This window comes from Protomyctophum parallelum (assembly GCF_964188405.1).
Source record: "Protomyctophum parallelum genome assembly, chromosome: 2".
Classification (NCBI taxonomy): Eukaryota; Metazoa; Chordata; class Actinopteri; order Myctophiformes; family Myctophidae; genus Protomyctophum; species Protomyctophum parallelum.
In genome coordinates this window covers 6,781,397-6,801,440 of record NC_139699.1, presented here as the reverse complement: position 1 = coordinate 6,801,440, position 20,044 = coordinate 6,781,397, and the positions used below count along the sequence as shown (strand labels likewise).

The window sequence follows — 20,044 nt, the reverse complement described above, 5'->3', positions numbered from 1 at the left end:
TAGCATCTTATTTGTTTTGCTGCACTCTATACACATATCCAGGGAAACTTAACCCATTCTGACCTGAGATCAGATTCATACGAGGTTTCCACTGGACACACACTGGTCTGATGAACCCATTCTGACCTGAGATCAGATTCTAAAAAAAATTCATTTTTTTTTATTTTTCAAAAATAGCAGACCTACAAGCTCGTATCGCGCCACTCGGTGGCGCGATATGAGCTTGTAGATCTGCTATTTTCCTGTTCAGAATGGATTAATTAGGTCTGGTTTGTACAGCCCATAACGCAGTATATCCCAATAACTCCATATGTCTTCCCGAAAAAAAGCTAAAAGAAAAGTGCCATGAAATAATGCATGAAATGCTTTTAAATCTAGTAGTTGTTGCATGGGTTGATCTAAAGATGTATGTTGGATGGCTTCAAACCTGCACTCACCTAGGGCTGGTTATTTAAAATTAAATGACCTGCACCATACTGTGATGTTTGAAAGATGAACATTTTATCCAGGTTAAAAACAAATCACAGTGATGGATACATTGATGACTTGTTTACAAATAGATGGATACATTGTTGACTTGTTTACAAATAGTTGGATACATTGATGACTTGTTTACAAATAGATGGATACATTGATGACTTGTTTACAAATAGATGGATACATTGATGACTTGTTTACAAATAGATGGATACATTGATGACTTGTTTACAAATAAGGCCAAGTTGGACATTTCTCCCTATCTATTTGTCCGGTCCGAGATGTCTCTATCATATCTAACCACTGGCCTATTAGTGTCATGTCACCATATGCCATCCGGTTGATCAGATTTTGCCTCATTTGCATATTTAAAAATGTAATTTTTTTAATACAATAGATCATTGTCTTCATGTAAGTACAATTGGGGAAGTTTCACGGTGATAACAATCTAATATAGGTATGGTTTTGCACACTCAATTCATAATTAACGTTTCAATTTTGGAGCTCTGGCTCATGGACTAAAAACCAAAAAGAACTGAACCGGTTCCCACTGGGAACCAACCGGTGGAAAAGGGGCCTCAGTGTATTTCCCCAGCAAGTTAACTTACAATACTGTAGCCCTGTTTTGATTTTAGCCTACATGTATTATTTGGCCATGGCAAGTTGATAGCAGCTCTTGGAAGGTGTCAACAAAACCAACACACTATCAGGAGACAGTTTGTTGTTTTTGTAGGGAAAGAGAGTCTTATCAGGTCACGATGACCACAGCCTTCATGCTCTCCCGGCCTGAAGTGACATCAATGTGCTGGACCAATGAGATCGACTCCACGTGGGTCCTCGCCAATGTGGGAAGCTTCTCGTCCAATCACGACAGTTACAAACAACTCTGAGCTGACCGACAGAGTGGGACGTTCCTCCAATCACAATGGACAAACAACATTGCGTCATTATGACTATAATTGTATTATCCACCACGACCCACGGGCAAAAGAGGACTATACGGGACCGCTCGAGACAATTGTAAATTATTATCCCATTCTGACCTGAGATCAGGTCAGAATCAGGAGATTTTTTTCAAAAATAGCAGACCTACAAGCTCGTATCGCGCCACTCGGTGGCGCGATACGAGCTTGTAGATCTGCTATTTTTAAATAGATAAAGCATAACATGATGCTGACACCAAAATGGGTGCCCGGTCAGAATGGGTTATGTAATGTATTTCCGAATGCGACACATTCATTGTAAAAATTGATCTTACTAACTAAAACATTCTAAAACCTTAATTCACTCAGTTGTCCTCATTACTGCGTCTTTCTAACGTTACTATTTTGGGTCTTTTCTATTTTTAAGGGTTTTTCTATGGTTCATAAAAGGTTCTTCATCCAATTCCGGGATGCTATTTTAAGGTGGCTGTCTTGGTAACTTCAGGATTTAAAGGGCAATTCACTCATTTCAAAGGTAAAGACAGCACTAAACATTTGGTTTTAACTTTATCTCTTCTTGGTCTCATGGTTCTCATACTCAGTTATTATCATTTTTAAATCTATTACAGGACCTCCGTTCTAACAGACTGATTATGTTCTATCAATGTTGTCTGGGCTTTAGGATAATCAGGCACTTATAATGAGCTACTTATAGAGCACCGAAGTCCTGACGTAACTCGCTCATCCCTTCGATTCCCCTGGTTCGCAGAAGTAATTTCTCTATGGAGAATAACATGGGGTGATCTTAATATCGTCTACTATAAGCGTTGTGGTCCAAAAATTAACAAGCTGTCTCGGCGTTATTGTTAGGGAGGTGTCTCTGTATCGTTTGCAACAGTCAGTCACTCATATATGATACAGTCTGCTTCTAGCGAAAATCTAACGAATTCAGTAGCAGTAACATTAGCGTTTTCTCTCAGTCAGTTGATTCTTCATATCCATATGAGTGAAGCGGCCGGGGTGACATGTTTATTTTTCAAACACAGTTGTTATATGAGGCGATCTCAAATCGCCTCAATGGGGATTTCAATGCAACTAAACAAATACATGAACCTGGGGACTGACGCCCTCTACTGAAAGTGACGTCAGACTTCGGTGCTCTATTGTTTGTTTGGCCAGGGTACTCATTGCTGATGAGCCCTCAGAGTCCCTGTGGTCCAACACGGTATATGACATATCCAAATGATCATAGTGTTTCAAAAGGTCACAAAGGTCACAAACTGTGTACATTCAATCTTTTAATGAGCTGCGGTGTCTTGTCTTCTAGGTCCATCCTTAATGACCACCGAGGAGGAAGAGATCACACAGGAAGCAGTGCTTGTTTAAGATATGTTTTATGGCAAACGTCTGAAGATGTCAAATGCATATACTGTACAGGGGCCTATTTCACGAAACTTGGATTAGAGATTAAGCCGGGCTTTAACACATATCCTGGCTTAATATATCCTGGATCAGTGCTTAACCGGTTTCATGAAAGCTGGTTGATCTTGCCAGATTAATTTAACCAGTTAACCTGGATATGTTGAGGCTTGATTCGGTTTCATGAAAGTGATGCTACATAAGTTACCATGGAAACTAATGCTTTGGACTTAGCCTGCTCCGGACCAGGCTAACAGCCTGGTTTAACCTAATCCTGATGTCTTTACTGTTCATTAAGCAGTCAAACTGATCACAAACCAATGATGTTTTCCAGATTTATTCAATTATTATGGGTTTATGTTGCCTTATTTGTATCGGTCTGCATTAAAGGACTAATTTAAGCACTATATAAAATCAAATAACCAAAATATATAGGCTGCACAACATCATGACAGCTTGTGAGCTTGTAGATCAGCTGCTTTTGGTGAATGTTCCCCATGAATAGGTTTGCTGTCGTGCAAGTGCACGGTTAAGAAGAATTATTATATTATATTATATTATTATATATTTTTTTTTGTAAAAGTGAAAACCACTAAATATTACCATTACTCATTGTTTTACAACATATTACCATTGTAACGTTTCACCCACTACTAGTCCTACATACTTACACCTAGAAACCCCATTCAAACCTATTTAGGTTCATCCTACGGTGGACATGTGTGCCTGAAAAGGAATCTTTGAAATGTTTCATCGTTTTAGAAATATAGTGCTTTCAAATTTGAGACATTTATAGGCAGATAGTGGCACTTAAAAAAATCACTTTCACCTAGAAACTCCATTCACACTTTGTAAAATTCAGCTTACTGTGGAGACACATGCTGGAACTTTTTACTTTGAAATGTTTTGTAGTTTCTGAGTTATTTAACTTAAACGCCCAATGCATTCTCAATGGCAATAGCACAAACTTTGGCATGCTACATGAACCCATGACCCGGACCTGTCTGGACAACAACCCCCTTCCCCAAAGGTAGCTCCCTCAGAGGAGGGAGTTATGGCCAAATATCACAATGCGACAATATCATTATGCTTACAATATTAAGAATTCTGTTTTAAGTTAATAGTAGTGGTAAAATGTAAACTATATTTTTGGGGTAGTTAATCATTCAGTCTATCCACTATTGAGAGTATGTTCTCTCTTTAATTACAGCAGCAGTATTTATTTTAGAAGCTTAAGTCCTTGTATCAGTAAGTCTTGAATAGATTAGTAAAGATAATGAGATACAGAAGGGGGCTGTAATGCAACTATTAAGGATGCAAACTGCCATAATACCGCATGAAGAAGAAGGATCAGTAAATCTGTGATCCACATAAGGGGTCTAGAGACTCTGGCCCAATCCCAATTGCCTCCCTCAAGCCCTGAGCCCTGGACCCTCATTGACTTTAATGACGTCAGCTGTAAGTGCTTGAGGGTGAGAGGCTGCAAGGGCTCCAAATTGTTGTGAAAGAAATGGGACAGCACTTTGAAGATGAGTCCGCCATTCATGACACTTTGCATCACTTTATACAAACTGTCCTCATTCACAGCCAGTGCCTACCTACATGCTTGGCCTATTTATACATGTCTATCATGTCTATTTTAGTATTTAAGATGATCGTTTTATTATTAGTTTAAATAAATACACTTTCCTGTGTGATATGAGTTGTAATATTCATATATAATAATATGCATTATACATTTCATTTCCATATTATTTTACTTTGCTCATTAGTAATTTCTCATCATGTTTCCCTTAATATTATTATTATTAAATATATAGCCTATATCCTTCCATTCCGTCTCCTTTTGAGAACAGTGAGAAAGCACTATTGTGTTTGTTGACATTCTAATCGCGAGACATAACTAATTTGCATACCTAAATGATTGACGGGAGGATCCCCCTCATTCCACTGGTAACGCTATGAACTGTGGGTAATTTATTTGCCAAAGTCAGCCTAAAGTCAGCATCGACGCTGACTTTGGCAAAGGGCACATAAAGGGGCGGGGCTGAGCCCTCACTGACTTACCGATTTCAAATGGGACATCCCTCAAGCCCTCGCAGACTTCACATGAACGCGCAGCTAAGTCAGTGAGGGCTCATTGAGTCAGCAAGGGAGTGGATTGGGATTGGGCCAAAAAGCCAGACTGTCTATTAAGCCAGGCTTGCTGATCCCGGCTCGCCAAATCCACCAATTCTGAGCCTCGCTTGGCTTTAGTGGAACGGAATAAACCAGGCTGTAAAGATCAGGATTTAAAAAGCCTGGCTTTGGCCTAAATCCTGGATTAGTTAATCCAAGTTTCGTGAAATAGGCCCCAGGTAGTTATCAACATTTATTATAAGGGTTACAAATGTACAAAATGTTTGTGTGACTACTGTATGACCGCTCTGTACTGTTCAACTTAACCCATTAACACCTGAAGGCCAAAAATAGCAGATCTACAAACTCATGGCACGGCACGAAGTGACCCGCTATGAGCTTGTATATATATGAGCTTGTATATATAGTGAGACTTTGTATATACAATATAATGCGAGACTAGATGTTCATGCATGCGGACTGACACATTTACATTGGAAGGCCACGTAGCAGTCTGAACATCTAGCCCAATCTGACCTGAGATCAGATTCATACGAGGTTTCCACTGGACACACACTGGTCTGATTAACCCATTCTGACCTGAGATCAGATTCTAAAAATGTCAGTCGTTCTTCGATTTTTCAAAAATAGCAGACCTACAAGCTCATAGCGCGCCACCGAGTGGCGCGCTATGAGCTTGTAGATCTGCTATTTGTCAATAGCTAAAGCATAACATGATGCTAACACCAAAATGGGTTCCCGTTCAGTATGGGCTAGCTAGTAGCCTACATTAAAAGTTGTACGTACATGTAGTGGTTGTATAGTTTTGCTCATTGAAACACGTTATTCATCATGAACTATGTGTCACCATACTTTAGGTTAGGGCTTAGGGCTTAGTTCTGTTTTAAGCCACAGACAAACATATACGTGTGTGGTCATGCAGTTACCATTTGCAAATGAATATAGTGCTCTGCATTTTCTCTCATGGTGCTCCGTCTGCTCTGCTCCGAGACAAGCAAACACAGAGTCAAGTGATTAACCCATTCTGACCTGAGATCAGATTCATACGAGGTTTCCGCCGGACACACACTGGTCTGATGAACCCATTCTGACCTGAGATCAGATTAAAAAAAAAAAAAAAAAGTTCTTCGATTTTTCAAAAATAGCAGACCTACAAGCTCGTATCGCGCCACTCGGTGGCGCGATATGAGCTTGTAGATCTGCTATTTTTAAATAGCTAAAGCATAACATGATGCTGACACCAAAATGGGTGCCCGTTCAGAATGGGTTAAGAATACATGTAGTGGGTGGAGTAGTGGGTATAGACTAGAGCAGGGGTGTTGTCGGCTTCTTGTTTCCCCGGCATATTACGGAGGTCTGGATCACATTTAAAACACATGTTACTGCTGCGTCAAGGCTCCGTTCAGCAGCTCTGGATGCAGAGATACTGTAGAAGGATGTTATTGGTGATATTTGATCGACAGAGAGATGATCACCTAACGTCGTTAGGCAGGAGGACAGCAAGCTGTGCAGATCCACATCCAGAGGTACAGAAAGGCTGCTGTCAGAGAGCCCAAGGCCCTTTAACACAGACACGTCACAGTGGGTTCAGGGAATCTGTGAACTGGCCAAGTCTAGAAGTGAAAAATACGTGGTGGATACCCCTAATGACTGTATGAAGTAGCTTCCTCCAGTGGCTGGGGGGAGTCTGCGATCCAGACTAGAGGTGGGAGTTGGGAGTATAAAGGGGAGAGGAGAGAGAGAGAGAGGGATGAATAGGAGCTTCAACGCAGAGGAGTGTCCACATATCGTCTTAACAAAAGGCCCTGACAAGTCTCCCAAAACTAAGCCCTAGCTGGGACACATTTGGAGTAACGTGGAGGAGAGAGAGAGCATCTAAAAAAGACAGTTGACAAGTTGACAGGCTTGGAGGGGAATCCTGAATTACACCGCCTTCTTTTTTTCTCTTCTTCTTTTTTCTCCCAGTCATTGCTTGGCTGCTGCCTGCCTGGTAGCCTATTTAACTGGACACCTCAAGACCAGCATCAAAGCTTCCGCAGTATTAGGTGCTTGTTTTAATGGCTCTCTGCTATCCATTTGGCTAGGGGGTTTGTCTGGGTGGCAGTGACAGGTTGCGTCTGGCTCAGAAACATAACATACTACATAATACTCCTGCAGTGCTCCTGGGAGATCACATCCAGAGGACGGACTGTGTGTGGTCTGGGGACTTATTGCCCAGCCTTGGAAACGACTGGTCTCAGAGAGTCAGCCTGCATCAAGTTTTTTTTTAAATAATTTTCTGCCAAAACGACGACATTGCTTCTTGCAATTTGAGACTTATCAGCGCTATACTCTAAAGCTGCAGACCAAACAGGAACGGCTGATAATGACCACCAAACGCACTCTGTGCAGAGCGTCCTTCATAGTGATGCTGGTGGTGGAGCTAAGCTGGCTGGAAGTGAGCCACAGCATGCACAGAGAAGGGGGGAGTGGGGTAAGTGGTCATAAACTATATTCTGTTATGAAGTGCTTGGTTTAGCTATAGCATAATGCATGTCAGTGTTATACTGACATGCATTTTTATTCTACCTATGAGGGCGAATGCCAAGTCATTCATTCATTTCAATGAGAATCGAGTTTTTTTGGGGGGGGTGGGGGGGGGGATAGCAGATAGCAGATCTACAAGCTCGTAGCGCGCCACCGAGTGGCGCGCTACGAGCTTGTAGGTCTGCTATTTTTGAAAAATCAAAGAACGACTGACATTTTTTTAATCTGATCTCACGTCAGAATGGGTTAATAATGAAACTGTCAGGATGTTATAGACATTTTTTTAATCTGATCTCAGGTCAGAATGGGTTAATGCTCATAACACTCACGTCGTCACACTGCGTGGTGTGGTGAAGTGTGAGTGATTGCAGCATGCGTCTGAATGACGCAACATAATGCAGGCTGGGTATCTGTGACTGTGACAACATAATGCAGGCTGGGTATCTGTGACTTGTTCTGCATCACAACATAATGCAGGCTGGGTATCTGTGACTTGTTCTGCATCACAGTGCGCTTTTCAAATGTCCTCAGAGTCCTCATCCCACCACCGGTCCACTCCCCACGTTCATGCCCCTCTGGCAGCGACTTCTCTCTCTTCCTCTGTTCATATGTCATGTTTGTGTTCATGATGCTCCTATTTTCTCCTCTCTGTTTTATTCCACTTCCCTTTTTCCCCACAATTTGCTTGTCAGCCCTCTCCCCCCCCCCCCCTCTCCCTCTCTCTCCCTCTGGTTCTCATTAGTGCTGCTCGTCTCCCCGGTAGAAACTGCTGAGAGGAAACCTCCCTATTTTTCTGTTGTTGTTATTTCTTCTGATTTAAGTGGAAGCAGTCAGCCTGCCCCACCCTCTTCCCCCAACATATTGAACAGATGAACACATCAGAGGGGATTGTGTCGTTACAATAAGTCCAGAGGAAATAAAGAAAACATTGTGCAGACAATAAGTGTGATCTTCTATGAGTGCCGTCCCTGCGTGCCTTGCCTTCTGCCCCAGCAGTTGAACTGCAGTACGAGCCAGTCTCAGGGCTTTGGCCTTCTCAGCCTCATAAATAAAGCGAGGAAGTCCTCATGTTCAACTCCATCCGCTCAGCCACATCATGCCCTTGGCTGCTCTGCGCTAATACTGAGAATTCTCTTTTAACTTTTTTATTTGGTCAAGCAAGACATGGCAGTAAATGTCTGAACCAAAACACTAAGGCACATACGTACTGTAGGGCAGGCTTACATGAGACAGAGACATTTGATGTTTTTTGGCCTTCATTGTTGCTGGGTTTTTTTTAAGTGAAATATAAATATAAAACCCAAGTGTAAACAACATGAAAGACATGCAACGCATAATGCTTGGCAAGCTGTCCATTTGCAGTGTTGTTTTAACTCTGAGAATGGATGTTCACTTTAACGCATTCTGACCTGAGATCAGATTCATACGAGGTTTCCACTGGACACACACTGGTCTGATTAATCCATTCTGACCTGAGATCAGATTCTAAAAATGTCAGTCGCTCTTCGATTTTTCAAAAATAGCAGACCTACAAGCTCGTATCGCGCCACTCGGTGGCGCGATATGAGCTTGTAGATCTGCTATTTTTCAATAGATAAAGCATAACATGATGCTGACACCAAAATGGGTGCCCGTTCAGAATGGGTTAACGCAGGGGTCTACAATGTTATTCAGGCCAATTAAGGCCCCTTAGCTGAGAGTGAGATGAAGCAGGGACCCCCACTACATTATATCGTATAAAACTGTGTTGAAACGTTTTCATATATTTCATAGATAGTTAGACGTGTTTGACAGTACTGTCATCAGTGTTGTACAAATATAATAGTAATAATTAATTGCATTTTTATAGCGCTTTTCGATGTGCTCAAAGCGCTTTACAATGGTTCATTCATTCATACATTGGGAGGTGAAGCGGCGAACAGTCGACGCCAGCATCCTCTCCCACATTCACACACCGACGGTGGCAATCTCACACCGACCGACCCATTGGAGGCAACGTAGGGTTCAGTGTCTTTCCCAAGGACAAGACGTGTGGACACAGGTCTACAGGAGGATTCAAACTGCCGTTCCACGGATCATTATGTTATTGTTTTTTAATATACACATTATTATCTTCTCTATTTCATGTGTATTATCAGACATTTAACCTCAAGCCTCAATACTAAACTTGACCATTGGACTTGATTTGGTATTTTTTCTCTCTACAGTCTGACTCTACACCAAACTGCTTTACCAAAAATACAAGCTCACAACGCCTCGCAGTTCCCCTCGTTCCCCTCTGAATCGTATCACTCAAAGATTTGGCGACCGCCCTGTAGTAAGGTGGTGGTTTGGAAGAGGACCCCCTAGGGATCTCAGACCCCTGTAGTAAGGTGGTGGTTTGGAAGAGGACCCCCTAGGGATCTCAGACCCCTGTAGTAAGGTGGTGGTTTGGAAGAGGACCCCCTAGGGATCTCAGACCCCTGTAGTAAGGTGGTGGTTTGGAAGAGGACCCCCTAGGGATCTCAGACCCCTGTAGTAAGGTGGTGGTTTGGAAGAGGACCCCCTAGGGATCTCAGACCCCTGTAGTAAGGTGGTGGTTTGGAAGAGGACCCCCTAGGGATCTCAGACCCCTGTAGTAAGGTGGTGGTTTGGAAGAGGACCCCCTAGGGATCTCAGACCCCTGTAGTAAGGTGGTGGTTTGGAAGAGGACCCCCTAGGGATCTCAGACCCCTGTAGTAAGGTGGTGGTTTGGAAGAGGACCCCCTAGGGATCTCAGACCCCTGTAGTAAGGTGGTGGTTTGGAAGAGGACCCCCTAGGGATCTCAGACCCCTGTAGTAAGGTGGTGGTTTGGAAGAGGACCCCCTAGGGATCTCAGACCCCTGTAGTAAGGTGGTGGTTTGGAAGAGGACCCCCTAGGGATCTCAGACCCCTGTAGTAAGGTGGTGGTTTGGAAGAGGACCCCCTAGGGATCTCAGACCCCTGTAGTAAGGTGGTGGTTTGGAAGAGGACCCCCTAGGGATCTCAGACCCCTGTAGTAAGGTGGTGGTTTGGAAGAGGACCCCCTAGGGATCTCAGACCCCTGTAGTAAGGTGGTGGTTTGGAAGAGGACCCCCTAGGGATCTCAGACCCCTGTAGTAAGGTGGTGGTTTGGAAGAGGACCCCCTAGGGATCTCAGACCCCTGTAGTAAGGTGGTGGTTTGGAAGAGGACCCCCTAGGGATCTCAGACCCCTGTAGTAAGGTGGTGGTTTGGAAGAGGACCCCCTAGGGATCTCAGACCCCTGTAGTAAGGTGGTGGTTTGGAAGAGGACCCCCTAGGGATCTCAGACCCCTGTAGTAAGGTGGTGGTTTGGAAGAGGACCCCCTAGGGATCTCAGACCCCTGTAGTAAGGTGGTGGTTTGGAAGAGGACCCCCTAGGGATCTCAGACCCCTGTAGTAAGGTGGTGGTTTGGAAGAGGACCCCCTAGGGATCTCAGACCCCTGTAGTAAGGTGGTGGTTTGGAAGAGGACCCCCTAGGGATCTCAGACCCCTGTAAAAGAGGCCAGTCCACACCAATGCTTCACCATGCAATGAGTTGCAACTTGCAACAGAATCCCAAAACTGCACCGATCTGCAATGGGTAAATTCAGACTCCCTGCAACCAATTTCAACAGTTTTGTTGGAGACTCATTGCCGTGGACTGGCCTTATAAGAGTTGGATCAACACTACAGATTTAATAAAAATATAGAAATCTGAATATGTTTGCAAATTTAATTTAGTAATTGAATGCCACAGACGAAAAACTGTCTAAGTCCACACTATTGATCCATAATGTATAAATGATAGATAAGGGTTCAGGACAATGAGGCCTTTTCGTGGAGGGGTCAGAATGAAATTTGGACTTAGACTGTTTTTCGTCTGTGGTACTTATTATTGTTGCTGCATTTCTGTTGCCTTCATCTGGCAGGACTGAAACAGCCCAAATGGCCGTAGAATATCCTCACCAAATGAGGATGAATACCAACAGCGATGGTTTTTATTCAGAGTGACCTCAACTTGCTATTATTGTTGCTTTCAATTTCACACTTTGACAATCCTACATTTAATTCAAATTGGCTACATTTTAATATTTGAGAGCAACCAGATACATGTGTTCTCTAGAATGGCCACAAAGGGGCGATCTGAGTCTAATTGAAATATGAGGATGTTTCCCAGCAAGTGGAGTATATCAGGTTAGGTAGCCTATACATACATTTTATTTTCTTTCTTTTGCTAAATGTAAGCTGCTTAGATCAGGGGTGGGCAACTTTGACGATGGCGAGGGCCAATATATGTCCACACTTACTCCAGAGGGCCACGGTACATATTATTGTCGTAGCAAAAATAGCCGATCTACAAGCTCAAAACGCGTCGCGTTTCGACACGTTTTGAGCTTGTAGATCAGCAATTTTTGCTATATTTTAATTGAAAATCGGAATAATTTTTGCTATTTTTGAATTGGAATCCTGACAAGTAACCTTTTTATTGAATTTCAAATGCAGTTAGTTATAGTTATGTTAACTTTATATGAACTGTTAACATAACTACATTGGACACAAAAAGACAATAACATTTTAATACTAGTCATGAAGTAATTAAAGCGGGTTTGGAATTGCAACAGCTGAAATCAATACTATATCAGTATTCATGTGGGCCGCATGAAGTGAAGCTGGGGGCCGCATGTGGCCCCCGGGCCGCCAGTTGCCCACCCCTGGCTTAGATGATGCATTGAGGATGAGGTCATTATACTCACGACAACTATGGTTGTGTCCCTGGCAGGTTCTGAGCAAGGAGCAGTGGGAGAGAGAGGTGAGGTCAGCGTCCAGCCTGGATGAACTTCTCAGGCTGACAGACTTCCCTGACTGGAAGCTGTGGAAGTGTCGCCTGCAGCTGCAGCAGCCACAGGCCCAGACAGAGCTCCGCTCCTCCTCCTCCTCCTCCTCCTCCTCCTCTTCCTCAGCGGGATCTCATCGGTCGACACGCTATGCTGCTGAATCCTACAACCTGGAGATACTCAAAGGTCAGAACAGTAGTTCCTTTTCAGGATCGGGGCCCCCTTGAAAATCTCATAAGCGTTTGCAGAACTGCGGCCCACCTTGACCCATCATATGACCACTTAACACGGCTGTGGAAGGGCAAAGCGGTGTCACAGTGAAAACAGAGTCTCCATGGTTTTAAAGAAGAATATATACATTTCTTAGATAGCCAAAATTGGGGGCCCACTTGCAATACCCTCACGGCCCACTGGTGGGCTACATATTTAGATTGAATAAGGCATATATAATAACTGATACATAATAAAGCATTATTATAAGTTAAGCTGCAGTAGCACATACAGTAGGTAATCCAAAAAGTGATGAACACATTAATGCATTACAATTTATTTGTGTTTTTTACTCAATTGTCTCTATATTGATGTATAAATAAAGTTATCATTGTTGCCAGCAACCAATTACCAACTTTGCGTGTTGACCAGATGTGAGTGCACCTTTGTCCAAATCTTCATAAATAGTAGTTTCACCCCTTTTGTGTCATACCCTGAAGAAGGCAAACCTCCTTGCCAAAATGTCAGTTCAATAAAAGCTTCTAGCATCGTGACTATACGAGCTGTGCGGCCTCTTTTCTTTCTTTGTCAATGTTTTCACTCAATTAAAAAATTGAATAGGCTACAGGACTTTTTCCCTGTAACAATATTTCCATATAGCACATTATTGTGCTGTATTATGTTATTGCTACTTTTACTCCTCCCTTACTGGCAATTTAATAATTAAATTAATAATAATAAGGGTAATAATAATAATTATTGTGTCTCATGCTGTCTCCTCTTTAGCCATAGATGAGGAGTGGCAGCGGACACAGTGCATGCCCAGGGAGACGTGTGTTGATGTGGCTAAGGAACTGGGCACCAACCCATCCATGTTCTTCAAGCCACCTTGTGTTTCTGTCCACAGGTGAGTTTTTCACCCATTAAGACCTTTAGGCCTGACGTCGAAATAATTAAAAAAATGTCTTCTGAAAGAATATATGTTCAAAGATTTGTGCCGCATTTTCACGATAAAAAAAAAATAGCAGACCTACAAGCTCGTAGCGCGCCACTCGGTGGCTTGTAGGCCTGCTATTTTTGTAGATCTGCTTGTAGATCTGCTATTTTTCAATAGTTAACTTAAAACACCAAAAGGGGTGCCCGGTCAGAATGGGTTAAGACCTGAGGCCCATTATATTGTCTTCTAAACCAGGAGTTCTCATTAAGGACCAATTAAGGACCCCGCAATTATTTGCCTGCGGACCCCCATCTGAAAATGTTTTGTGTCAGTTACACGCACAAGCCAAGATTTGTGTTAAAAAAATTCAAAATGATTAAAAAACAATCACTTTCAAAAATGTTTCCAAATTTGTCAAAATTAGCAGATGCACTGCAGGCGTGCAGTGAGCTTGCATAATCTGCTATTCAGCGGACTGACCTCATGCTTCCTTCTATGCATGAGGAGTCCAAGCTGCTTCTTTTCACCTGACAGGGGAAAGTTTCCCCCGGCCGGACGTAGCATGTGGAAGGAACACATTATTCCGACCAGTTCCTTTCCCCTCCATCAGCCCCGGCTGGCCAGAGGAGGTATAGTTTAGACACCAGGGGACACGGGGAGAACATGCAAATAACTCCACACAGAAAGGTTGGGTTAACTTAAACTAAGTGTTAATTTAACTGAGAGTTACAGCCAAATGGATCGGCACCGAGTTCTATTTCAGTTCCCCTCAAGGAACTCTGATTGCTTTGAGAACCACTGAGCTGGCTTATGTACTGTATAAAGCATTATAGGGCTTCATAGAAAGAGTATCCCGTTTTAGTGCCATAATGTATTACAGTTTTATGTATTTAAAGGGTAAGACCACTTTTTTTGAGGTTTGGGTTGTGTAGTTACTTTGCCATGATGCAACTCCAAATGTGGACAAGAAATAAAAAAATACTGCTCCAGTGATTAGAAATTGACAATTCAAAATATGCTCCTCATTGACTTACATTGTAGCTAAAACAGCTCTCAAAGTCACTCTTTTAGTACGTAAACAAACACAAACAATGTTGATTCAGACAATATAGAGCATCACCAAAACTCATGTGGTTTTATTTTTTCATAAAAATGTTATCTTCCTGTTGATTTGTCCATTTTATTGGGAAGAAAACCCGGACTGGATCCGTGGATCCGGATCCAGATCTTCAAATAGTAAAATCAACAGGAATCTAACATTTTTATGAAAAAATAAAACCACATGAGTTTTGGTGATGCTCTATATTGTCTGAATCAACTTTCTTTGTGTTTGTTTACGTTAAAAGAGTGACTTTGAGAGCTGTTTTACAATGTAAGTCAATGAGGAGCATATTTTGAATTATCAATTTATAATCACTGGAGCAGTATTTTTTTTATTTCTTGTCCACATTTGGAGATGCATCATGGCAAAGTAACTACACAACCCAAACCTCAAAAAAAGTGGTCTTACCCTTTAAGTTTTTCCCCAACCAAGATACGCCATGTTCACCTTCCTTGTAGGTGCAGTGGCTGCTGCAACAATGAGGGAGTGACTTGCAGAAACACAACCACCATGTATGTCAATAAAACGGTGAGTGCTCAAATGTCTCCTCAGCTTGTCGTGGATATTGCATTGTAGATATACTGTAAATGGATCAATCTCACTTTTTCTCTTTTGCTGTGTGTGTGTGTGTGTGTGTGTGTGTGTGTGTGTGTGTGTGTGTGTGTGTGTGTGCGTGCGTGCGTGCGTGCGTGCGTGCGTGCGTGCGTGCGTGCGTGCGTGCGTGCGTGTGTCCATGTCCTCCCCCACTCAGCTATTGAGTGTGATTCCATTTAAGTTTGGACCGGAGCCTGTGCTGATCAAAGTAGCCAATCACACAGAGTGCAAGTGCATGGAGCCCTCCATAATACGACGCAACGCCCGCCCGCACAGGAGGAGTGGGTGAGTCACAGCCTCACCTAAACCAGAACATGTTTTTGGTCATTGAGATCATGTGACATTTACACCAGAACACAAGAGAAGATAATGCTACGGCAAATTTATTACCATACCTGAAAAGCCTGAAAACCCACCTTTTCAGACTCCATCATGGCCCATAGCACTTACCCTAACCCCTTAGATAGCATTTCTGTAGACTTAGATAGCATTTGACACAGACTTATAGCATGTTATGTAGACAGCACTATAATTGCATTGTATATAGTCATAGCACGCCATAGTACATATCTATAGCATAGTAGTAAATATGTATAGTTTATATGTATAGTGTATGTATAGTTTCATTATATAGATATTCCACTGTTACTTTCTTAGCTTACGCATGTTTCATGATAAATGCTTTTATGTGATGTATTCCCATGCTTTTGTTCTTGCTTAAATGTAAATCGCTCTGGATTAAGAGCGTCTGCTAAATGCCTAAATTGTAAATTGTAAATTGTAATACCGTTACCGTATCAGACAGAAAACCAACTTCAGACATTCTGTTTTTTTTGCAAACAGTCTGGGACACCAAACCAAATGATTTGGCTAATATTATTATCATAATCTCTGCTTAACTCGCAGTCACTGTAAAATATGTTTTTGATGGAATTTGAAGCAGCATCTGCATTGCGGCTCCCAAATATACAATCATGATCGGAAAGGCTCTACAGAATGCCATATACACATAGATCTCAGTTAAAAATGATAACACAATGTTTCATTCTTCTCTGCTGGGTGGGGTAGCAGGTGTTCTCCCATGCACCACCAAGCAGAAGACTCCAGACGACTGTGTGCCAGTGGGCTGATCTGGGACTGCATGGCAGAACAGTGTATACCCTACCCCTCTACCGAACCAGGTATACTGCACTGTAGGTCTTTTGCCTCTTTTCAGCTACAAGAACGAAGCTATAGCCCCATTTATTAGTTTCCGAGAAGAGGTTTCGTGTCAGGATATCCCTGCATAGGTTGAAATGGGCCAGAGCGGGTTGAAACAACCACTTACATAGCTTATGAAGTCAACCAGTGCCATGTTTTACCAATGCAATCTTATGGAAGCAGTGCTGCGCATGTGGACGGGCGTTGACTGGCCAAGCCATTCTGACCGGGCACCCATTTTGGTGTCAGCATCATGTTATGCTTTATCTATTGAAAAATAGCAGATCTACAAGCTCGTATCGCGCCACCGAGTGGCGCGATACGAGCTTGTAGGTCTGCTATTTTTGAAAAATCGAAGAACGACTGACATTTTTAGAATCTGATCTCAGGTCAGAATGGGTTCATCAGAACCAGTGTGTGTCCAGTGGAAAACCTCGTATGAATCTGATCTCAGGTCAGAATGGGTTAAGCCTGAGCCTGAAGTTCCAAACGGGGCTAGACGTGCTGGGTAATGCATTTGACAGGTTCTGTTGTTCCCACGCGCTACAGCTTGGTTTCAGATAAGCTTCTCAGAACCTCATTTCAGCCTTTGCTCAGGAAGTAGTTCGAACCCATGAGTTCTGGGAAACCACAACTCGTAAGTTTAAAGGTTTTATGACATTCATTTTCATTTCTTTTTCTTTTTCTTTTTTCTTTTAGGTTTTATGACCTCAATTACACCCAAAAAACCTGAACTTTGAACATTCAGTGGATTTTCTGTGGTCTGAAGTTTTCTTTGGGGTTTTTTGGGCCTTTTGAGCTACAATGAAAACAGGCAACACAGTGAAACAGTGACATCTGCTTACGTCACTTACTGCCGGCAAATCAGAGCACCTGTTTGAGCCAGAAAACCCCAGATCACAGAAAATCTACTGAATGTTAAAAGTTCATGTTTTTTGGGTGCAATTGAGATTAGAAAACCTAAAAAAAACAAGAACAATTCCAAAACCTTTTTTTTTATGTCACAATCCTTTTAAAAAAACGTTGAAAGAACTTTTTGCAAAACATGCACATCTACAGGCTTGCAATGTGACTTGTTGTGACCTTTTTTATGAACTTTTTTTTAAATAATGTAGGCCTACTGTACTTCCCACTTCAGGGAGGGTTCTGGTTTTAATGGAAAGGTATAAACAAAAGAAAAAGAACATCATGTAATGGTTGCGCCAACATATCACGTGTTGGGCAACCTTAATGTTCAGCAACGCCCCTGCCTATACTTCAATTGTTGTACAGCAATCGGCACCGAATGGTTGACTATTTTTGCCAAATCTTTGCTTATTATGATATGCCGAGAATATAGGAATTAGTAATATATCACAGAATGAAAGGACCTCAATTGAAACAAGCTTTCGGGCTTTCTTGTTTTTAGGCATTTTGAATTACTTTTCAATAAAGTTGTCAATCAATCAATCAATCAATCAATCAATCAATCAATCAATCAATCAATCAATAGGGATTCTAGGGTTCATGTGGTTAACAATCAGAATTTTATAGGCTACTGTATATTTCAACTTTGTGATATTTACGTCATTCACTGGTAGGTCTTCAATCATCAATCAATGGTCTTGCCACTGTCTGTTGACACCACTACCTTTTCTTCATTATTTGGCGTAAACCTTTGCGTTCTCCTGTTTTAGAGTTTCCGCTCAATACATGGATGCCTGATTGTGAGATCGATGTGGAGCGCTGTGACTGCCTTCCTAGTCCGCAGCCGCCCCTGAAATCCAACTGTCATCTCAACTTTACCATCTGTGCCACCAGGAAAAAACACTTTGACTACAGTTCATGCAGGTACTGTACTGTGGACTCATACAGTAGCATTATCTCTATTTATTTAGCTATTGTGGAGCACTATACAGGTCTCTGCTCTGTGTCTTTGATATTTGAATAGCCCACACGTTCCTGAGTAACGTTGAGCCCTGGTAGATAATACAGGACAGGAGCCATGGTATAGATACACAGCATTTACATGACTAAGGTATATCCATAAATCACTCAAATGGGGAGATGTACTGCATTAAGAACTTTACACATTCTCCAAGTATTGTGTGAGCTGCTAGTGCGCTGGTTCTCAAAGTGGGGTCCAGGGACCCCCAGCGGTCCTTAATGGGGGTTCCAGGGGGACCCAGATAAGTGATAAGTTCGAAACTAAATGGACCCTTATGAGTCTGTAAGAGTTATGGGGCCAATGGCTTAATGCATACCAAAGTGAGGGTCCTTGAAGCTTGAGAATCACTGCTATACAGTGAATGAATAACTTTAATGAATGAGTCTGTAGGTTCTACACAGTAAAATCCAGTGTTAATTTATTCTTTATTAGCTTATTAGAGTGTTCAAATATATTTGTATTGTACAGTCTCTGAATTAAATTAACGAGTCGGGACTTGACTTTGTATCTTGTGCAAAGTGGTGCATTTTCAATGCTGATCAATGGTTCCTCTTTCACTCTTCACAGATGCAAGTGATGCCAGTCAACTGTGGGAATAAAATGACAATCTGCTTGCCCGAGAAGCACAGAAGCAGAGACAAAAGGCTTATAATTTATTTAGTATTATTTATACCAATCATTTGAACTAATTGCTTTTTTCCTATGAGATATTAACTCACATGACCCATGTTGATAAATAATTTAACATGTTTTTCTTGTTTAAATCCATGTTTAATATTTGATTTGTATACATTTGTCCTTTGTGCACTGAACAAACATTACGTTTTAAGTTTGATAGAACACGAAAGATTGATATTTTTTTATAATGTGACCATGTAAAGGAAATGTGTATCATTGAAAATAATACTGGTGGTCTTTGTGTCACAATTTCCTGCTATGCAAATAACAACACATTTGCAGAACATCCTCTTTCCTCTATAAAGATAAGCTTCCTTCTAGCCCCAGAGTGGCCATGGTAAGAGAAATAACGAGGCTTTGTGGGGTGTGTAATTGATAGAAAATAAGACATTCTATTTCTGTAGGTGAACTACTCAAAGAAAAAAAATCCTAATTAATCCATAATATAATTTCTAAAGTAGACTATAGTGTCTGTAAAATACGGAGCCATTATATTACGGAGTAATGTATAATGTGCAGTTGTGGAAGGAACTTTTACTTTGAGTAGTTCACCTATAGAATGTCTTATTTTCTATCAATTACACACCCCACGAAGCCTTGAATTGTTTTTGTCACATTCCTATAGAGCACCTAAGTCTGACGTCACTTTCAGTAGAGGGCGCCAGTAAACAGGTTCATGTATTATTATTTTTGCATTGAAATCCCCATTAGGGGAATTTTAGGTCCCTTCATATAGGAACTGTGTTTGAAAAATAAACCGATCATCCCGGGCCTTTCTGTCAGGGGGGTGGCTGTGGGTGGTTAATGATGTCCATTCATTTCTTATACAGTCAGTTTCTGGAGAAAATGGAATTAATGTGGCCGCAAATGCCATGAAACTACATATGAAAGCAATGTCGCTGCTAATATACGTCACGCCCAGCTGTCAACACATTGTGTTCCTGAGATTCCTTGTTGACGTAAGCTCAGCTGGCGGTGACTCGACTCGTACTAACCACGAAACATTAAACATCAATACTTTTTCTTTCTTTTACTTAATTAACATGTCAGTTTGCAGCCACCCCGCCTACCCGGAA

The 20,044-nt window shown here is 41.9% G+C and overlaps 1 protein-coding gene across 2 annotated transcripts; it reads left to right on the top strand.

The window, feature by feature from the left end:
* The first annotated feature begins 6,731 nt into the window (after nucleotides 1–6,731).
* vegfd (vascular endothelial growth factor D) lies at nucleotides 6,732–19,168 on the top strand. 2 transcript variants are annotated; one of them, XM_083759886.1, is made up of 8 exons: nucleotides 6,732–7,431; nucleotides 12,266–12,506; nucleotides 13,317–13,437; nucleotides 15,028–15,097; nucleotides 15,321–15,448; nucleotides 16,235–16,344; nucleotides 18,040–18,193; nucleotides 18,858–19,168. In XM_083759886.1, exons 1-8 carry the CDS (start codon nucleotides 7,324–7,326, stop codon nucleotides 18,865–18,867), a joined length of 942 nt encoding a protein of 313 aa, XP_083616012.1. In that variant the 5' UTR covers nucleotides 6,732–7,323; the 3' UTR covers nucleotides 18,868–19,168. The 2 variants fall into 2 exon arrangements, with proteins under 2 accessions (XP_083616012.1, XP_083616011.1); XM_083759885.1 differs by having other exon boundaries at nucleotides 16,232–16,344.
* Nucleotides 19,169–20,044: the final 876 nt, after the last annotated feature.